Source organism: Microtus pennsylvanicus, chromosome 4 (genome assembly GCF_037038515.1).
Source record: "Microtus pennsylvanicus isolate mMicPen1 chromosome 4, mMicPen1.hap1, whole genome shotgun sequence".
Taxonomy (NCBI): domain Eukaryota; kingdom Metazoa; phylum Chordata; class Mammalia; order Rodentia; family Cricetidae; genus Microtus; species Microtus pennsylvanicus.
The window spans coordinates 97,466,320-97,478,744 of record NC_134582.1 but is presented as its reverse complement, the minus strand read 5'-3'; the positions used below and the strand labels follow the sequence as shown (position 1 = coordinate 97,478,744).

The window sequence follows — 12,425 nt, the reverse complement described above, 5'->3', positions numbered from 1 at the left end:
ACACTAGGAATAGGGAAGGTTAAAATCGCCTTCAGGGTGGAGAACACAGGGTGACTGAGGAAGCAGATGCTGTTCTGCACGTAAATGACCTAACCCTTCCCTCAAGCAAGATGAGAAAGCAAGCTTCAAGCTGACATAACTTCAGCTGCTGTCACTTCCTGCTGGGTCAAGGGTTGGAAGACAAGATGTGTGAAACCAATGGCACCAGGAACTTTCTGGGAGGAAGAGATTGATGGGAAGCTGGGCATCCATAAGACAGGAAGGAGAGCACATGGAGAGGAAGGCTTTCTAGACTGAGTCTGACACAGGGAGTGGGGAACTGAGTGAGCTCTCAATCTCAGCAGAATAAAACCTTGACCTTGGGGAGAACGGGATGTGTGATCCTATAGATGGTATTAGCTGATCATTTGTGTGTGTGTGTGTGTGTGTGTGTGTGAAGTCTCCAATGATCCTATTTCCCAACAACTCATCTTGAAGTTCTGTTTATGTGTCTTGGTCTCATGTGGGTTAAATTATTATAGTTTTACAATTTGTTCTTAAATAACTGAACAAATAGAAATTGACCTCAAGTAAATAAAATGGGGGTAGGGTTCTTTAGCATCATTTTAGGATGTAATTTTGGAGACTCACTAAAGCCACATGTGTTGCTACTGCTAAGACACTGAAGCCAAGCTCTCCTTGAGACACATGAATGCTCATATGTGTCCCATTCTCTCTTTTCCTACTGGGTCTTTCTTTGTATGTTACATGTGTGTATGTGTGTGTGTGTGTCTGTCTGTCTGTCTGTCTGTGTGTATGTTTGTGTATCTTAATAATCCAACTCTGAGTTACACTGGCTCATCCTGAAATTCCTTTCTGGGGGGAAGCCAAGAACTATGGCTTGACCTGACTTTAGGTCTTTGAAAAGAACTCAGCCTGTTGAAGGTGGCAGTGTGCAGCGTGTCTGTGGCCCTCACCCCAATCATGGGCACGTGAAACAGTAACAATGAACCTAGGAAACATCAAGGTACTTAAAAAAGACCACACACATGACCACATATTTCATTCACAAGAAATGGTCATTACTGGCAAACACCGGCAGAAAGCAGATTACTCATTGATAGGCAGGAGGGTGCGTGTGGGAAATGGATATTGATAATCAGAAGAAAACATAAAAATCAGGGATTGCATGGTGATGACTGTCATATAGCTACACAAGTATACTCAAAGGCACAGAACATATGTTTTAAACTATTAGTATCTTGAGAACAAGGGTTTCTGATATAAATACATCTGTCCTGGGTCATAGTTCCTAACCTGACATCACCATAGCCAGGTGGACAAACATCCCCAGGATCTCAGAAGCACTCCAATCCAGGGTTCTGACCTCTGTGGGCATCAGACATGCAATTAGTGCACAGACATACATGCAGACAAAACGTTCACATACATAAAATACATTACTTTAATTTAAAGTTAAAGAATGTAAGGCACCTAAGGTGCCAAATTTGAGGAGGACTCTCATTAGTTGTTCAAAACACTGTGCCCTGTCCAGGGATGGAGGACTCGATGTTCTGTGCAAGTATGCCTCCATGTCTGTTTCTGCCATTTGACAAGGAGAAGTCCTCCAATGGAGCAGTATATACTCCAGCATTTGCGAAGGTCTCTTCTGGAAGTTAGCACCAGGATTGTGTGTCAGGGTCTATGCTAGTGCAAACCTAACAGGACACCTGGAGCCAACTTCTTCACAGCTGAACCTCTTGCATGGATGGAGGCTTGTAATCAGCTACAGCTTCTGGACTCTTTTCGCACCCTGGAGAAGCTTCTCCCTTGGTGCCCTGTCATTCAGACACCCTAAGCTTTTTTTTTTTCCTTTCTCAGGGCCCAGGTGTTCCCCACCCCCACCCATCCCCAGCCAGCAGAGGACAGAGCTGGATGAGATCTGGTCAGGTCACTGTCTCCACCCTTGGCTTGGGGCTCTGAGATGATGTCACCACCCTGCAGTGAATAAAGAAGCTTCCTGAACAGGGTAGGCTGCTAGACTGCACTCCAGGAGCATCAAGCCTTGAACACTGCACTTGGAGGCTGTAAAGGAGACAGGTAAGAATGCCTGGCTCAGTCCAAGTCTATGGGACCAGCAGAGTCCATGTTTAGTAGAACCAGCCTGAGTCGGGGGAAGGAACTCCAGGAAACGAATGTTAGTAAAAGTGACAGAGGGCACGTGGTATCTGGTGGCTATTCACATAAGAAAATTCTCTAGAAACGCAGTTGGCCATTGGCAGTGAGCCTGGGCTTAGTGCTGGAATCCTGACGCTGTATTGATTCATCTCAGTCAGGAATAGGTGCTGCTGGGTCTCAGTGGTTTTCTCCATTGTCTTCTCTCCTTTTTCCTCTCTGGTCCTATCACCGAGCCCATTTGACTACCTCAGCCCTCTCCTCAAGTATCTGTGAATTAACTCCTTTCTTCTGTGTGCTCTAAAGGTCAGCTGGCTTGCTCCAATCTGAGCTCTCCTCATTCCCTCCTTAAAATAAGTGATCCCATGTTAACTGCATGTGACCTGGATGTTCATGGCTATTTTCTTCTTCCCTTCCTCTCTCTTCCTTCTCCTCTTTATCCTTGACCTCACCATCTTCACAGAGAAAAGCTAGACTGTATGGAAGGAGACTAGAGTCCCTCTCTCTCAGCTGTGTCCTGTGCGTGCAGTCCTGAAGATCTGACCTTCTACCTACACATATGGGACAGATGCTTGTTTGGTCTGCTGCCGTGACCACACTTAGATAATAACCTTAAAATTGGAAGGACTGTGACTGAGAACGAATTTGTAAAATCCAATTTTATGTTCTTATAACTTTGAAATGAGAACCAAGAGTAGAGTCCCAGATTTCCCTGAGTCAGATCAGTGAACCTCCAGCGCTGTACTGAGTACCATTTCTCCTTTGCCTCCAGACTCTGCATCATGAACACTCTGTCTGAAGCAAACGGCACCTTTGCCATCCACCTTTTAAAGATCCTTTGTCAGAACAACCCTTCGAAAAATGTATGTTACTCTCCTGTGAGCGTCTCCTCTGCTCTAGCTATGGTCCTCTTGGGGGCGAAGGGAGACACCGCAGTCCAGATATCACAGGTGAGTTCCCTGTCACCTGACACCCATTTCACATACCTAAGAGCTACAGAGAAGCAAGGATAGGAATATGCATAACCAGTTTCATGGGACAGGGGCTAAAATGAAGGAAGAGAATATTCTGCAGTAAGACTTCTTTAAAGCAATGATTTTTTCATGAGTAATGACTTGATAAGGTCTCAAAATTGTCTCCAGACTTCACTTAGAATATGGTGCATAAATACATTCATGGTAGGTATTGTGGCAAGGCTTTAAATTCCAGCTTCTAAGGAGATGTAGACAGGATGATCACAAGTTCAAGGCTACCTGCACAACTTAGTTCCACATGAGGTTTGTCTGTATTTTTGTGTAATGCAAGGAGGGTGTTGCAATTACAACTCAGTTGTAGGACTCCTGGAGAATGTTTAAGGCCTTTTGTTTAGTCCCAAGTACTTCAGAGAAAAAAAATGACAAAAATATTTGAAACACAGATTTCTTAGATCTAATTCATTTTTAGAGCAAGAGAGTTTGTAACAATTTATTAGAAAGTGAGACTAATACCTGCTTTTAATTAGTTTGATATCAATTGTCTTTACATCGGAATCTCATATCCTGCCTTAAACATCTCTTAATTGCTTGCAAATTCTGTTTACAACCAAAATTCTTCATTACTGATGTCATACTATTTCATTGTTTTCATTCACAGACACTTGGTTTAAACACAGAAGAAGACATTCATCAGGGCTTCCAGTGGCTTCTAAGAAACCTGAACAAGCCAGAAAAAAAATACTTGCTTAGAATGGCCAATAGGATCTTTGCAGACAACACTTGTGAATTACCCCCAGTAAGTTGAATCAGTAGAATGACATCAATTGCTTTGAAAATAATTGTTGCTATAGAGAAGGATCCCAGAGATCTTGAGGAAATGAAGGGCAAACTTTTAGCCAGAGCGATTGTACAAATCTATAAGACCTCCATTTAGAAGACTGAGACAAGACAGACACGCGCTCTAGGACAGCATAGTCTCCATAGTGAGACTCGACTCCCTAACTTTGACCAAACCAAAATTCTATAACGATACTTTGAAATACTTTAAATCTAATTTTGCGTAATTTTTATTTATTCAGGTCTGGCTATTCTCACTTACAAAGGCCTAGTACAAAAAGATGCTTGTTCTTTAAAGTGATATCTACACTCATTTTAGTTTTGTTCTTTAATGTCTTAATATTCAGAAGGTCAGGTTCCTTGCAGACACTTTATTTGCCCATGTTACCTTTCTGAACATTTTCTCTCCAAAGACCTATAAGGAGTCCTGTCTTCAGTTCTATCACTCGGAGCTGGAGCAGCTGTCCTTTGCCAAAGATCCAGAGGAGTCCAGGAAGCACATAAACACGTGGGTCTCCAAACAGACTGAAGGTCAGAATTTCAAGTTATTCACACCCCACATTCTTGTCCTTTCCATCCACCCCTCTCTCTTCTTCCTTCCCTCCTCTTTCTTTTAACTTCCCTTCACCCTCATGGACTAATCTCATGTTATTTCAGGGAGTCAAAGAGATGCAGACTCACATCATGCTATGTGGTATAATTTAGACCTTAGTGAATTCATGGAGGTTTTATTCAGACAGTTAGATTTGAAACATAGGGTTATTTGTATATTTCTTTCTTTTTAAAAATGGTTTGTATTTATTTTATGTGCATTGGTTTTTGCCTATATGTGTATCTGTAAGGGTGTTGTATTCCCTGGAACTGGAGTTACAGACAGCTGGGAGCTACCATGGGGGTGCTGGGAACTGAACTTGGGACCTTTTGAAGAGCAGTCAGTGCTCTGAATTGCTGAGCCATCTCTCCTGCCCAGTTTTGTGTATTTCTTCAGGACAGAGGGATGATAGTAATGCCATGAGAAATCATGGGCCTGATGTCAAGTTGAACAGCTTACATTAGAAGACAGGGGTGGTCTGCGGTGTTGACAGGTCATGTGATTCCACCATGGAGATTCATGTAGAGATCTTCCTCATAAGTCTTCTCTAGGCTCCCACTTCCTAAGGTCTGTATTGCCCCGGGCCCCACCACCATTATGTAGAAGAGGATTCCTGTTTCTGATTCTACCCTTCCTGCCTCAGATCCCTCACTTACATGTGGTGAAATCAGCCTTAATTTCCATTGAAAATACTCTATCAGGGCTGCTCAGCTACATTGATCTAAAAGAACTTTCCATTGGGTTAAGCCGTATTTGTTTCTATTTTAAAAATAACTGTTTGAGAATTGGTCTCACAGATCTTTGAGAGCATTGTCTGATATTTAAACCATCCAAACAGCTCTACCCAAATAAGTACATTCCTATTTGTGCTAACAGAGTGACAATAAAAATGAGAATCTTTTCTTAAAGACTCCGCAATTATTTGCCCATTTCTTGTTAGAGTCTTACCTCTTCTATACTTTTAATATTATAAATGAGCAGGATTCTCTTGACCATTGATGGGATCTCCCTTAAAGGAGAAGAAGGGAATCTGTTCTCTTGCCTATGTTGTTTCTTTTGGTGTTGGAGAGTGTAGAATAGTAATAGCTATTCAACAAACTACTTTCTGCCTTTGAGTCTCTGACATGTTGTGCTATGCTAGAATTGGGCATGGCCATGGTATTCTAGATAAGACTCTGTATGTAACATTAGTGTATTACTCTGTGATCTCTAGAGGAACAAAATGAATATATAATACAGAAGGGATTTAAAAGATTGGCATATAAAATACAGGCTGACTGGATGTAGGGGGGATGGCCTTGGACTTCACAAAAGGCAGAGTTGCCTGCCCTCTCTTAAGGAGTAATCCCACAATGATGATCTGCCCGTGGTATGTTTGAGAATCTGGGAGCATTTCCATTCTCTATGAGCCTGAAGATCTTATAAGACTCAGTCTGGCATGGAAAGCCTAGAAGATTCTAGAATGCCACTAGTCTTTGTCCACATGAAGGCCAATGTTACTGAGTCCCAGTGTCAGCTAAAAACGGTAGGCCTAGGGCACAAAGAGCATAGATGCACTCATCAGCGAGGGCTGAAGGCAGGCAGGCAATAGCAGTGCTGCTTCTCCCTCAGTCCTTTAGTCGGGGCAGCAAGAAAGGCATTGCCCACTTTGGGGAGTGTCTTCCCTCTTAGTCACTTTCCTGAAAAATGTCTCCACAGGACTGCCCAGAGACATGTCTCTTAGTTGATTCAGACTGTCAAGACAGTAACCACCAGAGCATCCAAGGTTAATCATTGGTCCCCTGTGACCCCTTCTTCTGCTTCTTTATTCTCCATCCTGGAGTCACTTTTTCTGCTTTTTCCAAACCTGCTTTCTGTGAGAGACTTGGAAATCATTCAGCACCCTCATCTTCAGGATGGTCATTCGGTGCACATGATCTCCAGTCATGCAATGATGCTGGCTTCCTGTTTTCTTTTCTTTCTTTTTTTTTTTTAGCAAAATTTGAAAGTGATTCTTGAATCTGCCCAGATGTAACATCATCTTATTTCTCACGAGTGTATAAAACGAACCTGAATGATGTCTCTGCTTTTTCAAAAGGGAAAATTCCAGAGTTGTTGTCAGATGGTTCAGTTGACTCAGAGACCAGGCTGGTTCTTGTCAACGCCTTATATTTCAAAGGAAAGTGGCATCAACAGTTTTACAAAGAAAGCACAAGGGAAATGCCCTTTAAAATAAACCAGGTAAGGAACAGTATCCAAAAGTTATGCCAGTGTGTCAAAGAACTTGCATGGAAATGTGTAAAGGTGAGTGTGTAGCTCTGGGGTTCAGTGGTAGATATCGCATGTCTTGTGGGGTGCTGAGCTTGATCCTCAGCCTAGAAACATGGAGAATAGGAAGGCACATAAAACCATTAGAAACTAATATTTTTGAATGAAAGGTTAAAATATAGAAAATTGATAGGAATATAGAACATTAACGGCCTATATTATTTTTTATCCTTTTGGGGGCAATTTCCACTTTTGACAATTTCTCGTGTGACCATTGCTTCTACCTCTCTCTAAACTAAATTTTCCTTATGTACAAAAATGTCAGATATGATTTCTTATATTATATTAGTATAATATATAGATGAAGCATGATACATAGTAGAAAGGCTGTTTTCTGAGAAGATGTATCTGTCTGGAGTATCATTTACACCACTATGGAAATATCCCAGTCTAATGTATGAAAACTTTTCTTTTAACCACAGTTGATTATGCCTCCTTAGATACAATGACTGACAATAGTGGATGGTGAAATCCTATTTCTGGTGTGATAGTAGCTGACTTTCTATTAGTGAAACAAACTATCTCAGATAATCAACATAAAGTAGGAAATATTTAATGGAGCTCATGATCCCAGTAGTTTCAGTCTGAGTCAGTGGGTGCAAGAACTTAGGGTTTTGGTGGTACAGTACAACATGCAGTGAAAATGCATGGTGGTGTTTGGTCACCTCACAGCAGTCAGGAAGCAAAAGAAAGAGGGGTGCATTGTCAAAATCCTCTTCGGGGGCAGCCTCTCTCCAAAACCTAACTCTTCTCCAATAGGCCCTGTGTCCTAATGGATTGTTCAGACCCCAGTAGTGTGAACCTGTGGACAATGGCTTTGAAACATGAGACTTGGTGGAACATTATACGTCCAACTATGACTTTAAAATATTAATAATTGAATGACACATTTCTCCTGCTGGTAACGCATGATGTTTCCTAAGTACATCTCTGCTAGGTTGCTGTTTTGTTAACTGGAGACAAAACAGAGCCATTTGAGAAGACTGATGCTACATGGAGAAACTGCCTCCATAAGATTGGCATTGAGACAAGTCTATGGGGCACATTTCTTAATAATTGGTGTGGATCCATCCCACTCTGGCTAGTGCCAACCCTGGGCAGGAGGTCGTGAGCTGTGTATCAAAGCTGGCTGAGAAATCCATGGGGAACAAGCCAATAAGCAGCACTCCTCCGTGGTTTCTGACTCAGCTCCTGCTCAGAATTCCCTCAGGGATGGAATGTGCCCTGAGAGTTGTAAGATGAGAGACCCCGTTTCTACCCATGCTGTTTTGGTCAAGGACTTTTACCACCACATAGAATCCTATCTACTACAGTTCCATATCTGCTTACAACAACTATTTTAATGAAAGCAGGAAGAGACTGGTAGACTTTAACTAAGTGTTCACTGGGTCATGATTAGTGTTGTCATTGTGCGTGATGAGAACACTGCTGGCATTAACTTCAGCTCATTTGGAAACGTTTTGACCTCTCTTAATAATGTATTTTTTGTCCTGCGTTCATCTGTTCAGAGTGAGAAAAGACCAGTGCAGATGATGTATCAGGAAGACACATTTAACCACGCCTACGTGAATGAAGTACAGGCACAGGTGCTGGTGATGCCCTATGAGGGCCTGGAGCTGAGCTTTGTGGTCCTGCTCCCTGATGATGGTGTGGACCTCAGCCAGGTGAGACCATAGAGGTTGTATTATTAGACACTCTAAATGTCTTCTATAAGAATGCAGTGTCTGTTCTCATTAGACAATAATTAATTCTTTTCATCTTGGCAACTTCATGGAGAGTGGGTAGTACTAACAGACTGAGCTTCGAATTGTGTCCAAGCACAAGGTTTTAGTGTTTTCATGACTCCTGTTGTGGGTTGTGTGACTTTGCCATATATTATAACTTCATCACAAGGATATGATATGATGATCACTATCTGACAGGATGAAATGAGAGAAATTCAGGCAGCAAACTTAGCATAGTGCTTGGAAAATAACACCACTCTGTAAAGAAAACTTCATCGTGATCCTTGTAATTATTTTATTTTAAAATATTAGAACATAAAATATACAGAAAAATAATGCACTTTAACCTAACAAAGTGGAAGAGGAGGAGCTACATCTGCAGATAGAAGAGTCAGGCAGATCATTATGAAACTTCTTGCTCTTCCTTGCAGCTGGATGCCCCACTATATGACAGCCAGACTCTGAATGGAGGGCAGTGCAGTGTGAAAGATCTAAGGGGTCTTTGTAATCAGAACAGATTCCCTGGCTCTTCTCATCCAGCTCCCTAACAGTGGCATGGCATATGTAGTGTTAGTTTTTCATCACTGATAAAATGCCTAACAAAAATAACATTGGAGGGGAAGGATTTATGTAGGCATACAGATTTAGAGAGCTCCTTTCAAATTACCTGTCCGCATTTTACAGTTCCATTGAGGCAGGTGCATTTGGCAGACATTACAGGCCTTTTAGTAATCAGGAAGCAGAAAAATAAGAAGGGACGAAAAACCAAGGACATCCTTCAAAGGTAACCTCCAGGAACTGATTCCTTCATTCTTCTGGACCCCCCTGATGCCTAAAAAAAGGTACAAAGAGCTGCAGAGCAAGCATTTACTATGAGAGTTTTTTGAGAAATTTCACATTTAAGTCACGCAACCCAAAAAACACAATCTAAACTGGAATAGACCTCCCTTCCAGTGGGTTGAGGAGAAGATGGCCAGGTCTTCCTACCTCTCAGGCTGATGACCTCCATACACATCAGGGGAGCCACACACTAGCAGGACAGTGGGACACTCATGCTGTCTGGCCATGTGAAGAGACAGTGCCCCATGTGGGATAATGGCACAGTCTGTGAGCAGGAAGTGGCTATGAAACTCTGGGTAAGTCCTCAACTGTGAATCTGACAGTCTCTAAATCTGATTTGTCAGGTGGAAAACAATCTCACCTTTGAGAAGTTAACAGCCTGGACCAAACCAGACTATATGAAGAGAATTTATATAAAGGTTTACCTTCCAAAATTTAAATTGGAAGAGGATTATAAAATGGAGTCCGTGTTTCAGCACTTGAGAATGGTAGATGTCTTCCAAGGAAGCAAGGCTGATTCATCAGCAATGTCTCCACAGAAAGACCTATGTCTGTCCAAGTTTGTTCACAAGACTGTTGTGGAGGTCAATGAAGAAGACACTGAAGCTGCAGCAGCCTCGGCCATCATTAGTTATGACTGTGGCCTTGAAACTGACTTAACATTCCGTGCAGACCGCCCCTTCCTGTTCTTCATCAAGCACAATGAAACCAATAGCCTCCTGTTCTGTGGCAGGTTCTCCTCTCCATAGGCACAATTACCATGTCAGGAACAGTTCTCAATTCAGCATCTTGACAACTTCTGTAACGCTGTGAGGATGGGCATATGGCGGAACCATGTTCCAAGGTGAGGGCCCATTTCTCCTGGCACGCTGATATTCAGATGTCCTCATTCATCTCCCCCTTTCCTGACCTCATCTATGGCATTTGGCAGGTCTTAGGGCCACAGAGTGCTTTGGTTCCCTGTTATGTCAAACAACAGAAGAGGCAAACAATTCCACTAGGTAGCCACAAAGTTGTCTATGGTGAACCTAATAAGCACCACACACAGTGCACAGACAAATCATGCCAACTATATACTCAGTGCTCTCCTGGCTCCTCACCTCCTGCCATCACTTGTCTTAATCTGTACTCATCATAGTGAACACTTCTGTGGATGATGACCGCTATTGCAGTTTTCCCAGTGATTGGTCCTTAATGCACACTTTAATATTACTTTTCTTTGCTGTCCACCAGTCACCAGGGGTGTGCCCACCACTGTGCTAGACTTGGGGACAGATGCAGACAGTGTGGTCCTCTAACAGTTGGACTTCCCTACTTTCTCTCAAATTATCTATCTGCCATGACAGCTACCTTGAACTACTATATTTTCCCCTGCTGAAGTCATGATTCTGTAAACTATTGTTTTTATCCACAAGCAATTGTACTAATCAAGTTCCGTGGCATCCTAATGACCATTTCAAAATAAATTTTGTTTTCTCACCAAACATGTATGCTGCTGAATAAATAAGAGAGTGAAGTCTGAGTTTGCATTTGCTTTAATTAAAAATATCAACCTTGGATGATGAGGCAGAGTCAGCAACTAGCTGATAGAATGTAATCATAGAGAGTCAGAGGGCTTCTGGAAGACAGATGGAGAGATGCACAGGTGGAAGGGAGGGACTTTTAGCATGGCAGGTTTTTGGTTTTTTGTTTGTTGGTTTTTGGTTTGATGGAGCAGAAGGAAGACAGTGGCAAGGAGGAATTATCAGCAAGTTGCTCTTTAATCTCTGACTTAGCAGGTTTCACCCAGCCTCTGACTTCTGGGTTTTATTAATACATAGGAACAATTGATGCTTATTTAAAACTACATCTATTGACAGTGATAGGAGCAGATCTGGTAGGATGTAAAAGTCCTGCCGGGTGGCTACTAGAGAAACACGTCAATAACTATTGGCTGAGACAGCAGTAGATGCAGAGCAAAGCCCCGCACAAAACTGAATCTGCCACCTCCATGTGTCATGGTGACTTTGATAGCCAAGTCTCAAAATCCTGTATCTCTGAGGGTTGTAATCACTGGTTCCAGTTTAGCAGGGATTTGAATGTCTTTTGGGTAATGATAATGTTAAAATATTGTTTTGTGCTATCCTGCTACATCGAAACGCTTGCTCCAGAGTTGGAAATTGACTGTACTGATAGCTGATCCACCTTAGTCTATGGCAGGAGATAAAAAAGCGAGACAAAACAGCTTTAAAAAGATAGAATATTAGCTTCACTTAACTGCCTGAAACTTTTGCTAAGATATAAACTTTATCTCAAGACTTATGCAACTATTGTATGAATTTTCTATACCCCAAGATTTAAAAGCTTATTTAAAGCCGTTAAAAATCTATAGAATCTGTAATAAAAATTGACTTAAAACTTACAACACAGAGTTAATGATTAAATATTTATACACATGATGGAGGAAGGTCATTGGCTAATAAAGGAACTGCCTTGGCCCATTTTATTGGTTAGAAGATAGGTGGGAGGAGTAGACAGAACAGAATGCTGGGAGGAAGAGGAAGTGAGCTCAGACTCCACAGCTCTCCTCTCAGGAGCAGACACCTCAGAGAGATGCAATGCTCCGCTCTCCCAGGCAGATGCACGTGATGTAGCAAGCCGCCAGGTTAGACATGCTGAACCTTTCCCGGTAAGACCGGTGCTCACAGATTATTAGAGATGGGTTGATCGGGATGTGAGAATTAGCCTGTAAGGGCTAGAGCTAAAGGGCCAAGCAGTGTTTAAAAGAATACAGTGTACGAGTAATTATTTCAGGGCATAAGCTAGCCGAGCAGGCAGCCGGGGTGCTGGGGATGCAGCCCCGACGCCCCTTATTACTACATACACACGTAACCTTACCATTCGGGTTGTAAAATTCAGCAATAGACAGCACCACCATCATAAATGAAAACAAAACACCCAATCAATCAAGTCTACAGTCTGGGACAGTCTCTGAATACAAAACCCTTGCTTTTCAAC

General features: G+C 42.2%; 1 protein-coding gene across 1 annotated transcript; it reads left to right on the top strand.

Annotated features, from left to right (window-relative positions):
- Positions 1-2,930: 2,930 nt before the first annotated feature.
- Positions 2,931-10,177, top strand: LOC142848786 (serpin B9-like). Its single transcript, XM_075970962.1, has 6 exons — positions 2,931-3,104; positions 3,787-3,924; positions 4,379-4,496; positions 6,635-6,777; positions 8,373-8,528; positions 9,773-10,177. The coding sequence occupies exons 1-6, from the start codon at positions 2,937-2,939 to the stop codon at positions 10,175-10,177; spliced, it is 1,128 nt and encodes a 375-aa protein (XP_075827077.1). The 5' UTR covers positions 2,931-2,936.
- The last annotated feature ends 2,248 nt before the right edge of the window (positions 10,178-12,425 follow it).

Bases quoted from the DNA above. Each gene is read 5' to 3' on its own strand.
- LOC142848786 (XM_075970962.1), top strand. From the start codon at position 2,937: ATGAACACTCTGTCTGAAGCAAACGGCACCTTTGCCATCCACCTTTTA. The intron at 3,105-3,786 runs GTGAGTTCCCTG...TTTCATTCACAG, and splicing joins CCGCAGTCCAGATATCACAG to ACACTTGGTTTAAACACAGA. The intron at 8,529-9,772 runs GTGAGACCATAG...CTGATTTGTCAG, and splicing joins ATGGTGTGGACCTCAGCCAG to GTGGAAAACAATCTCACCTT.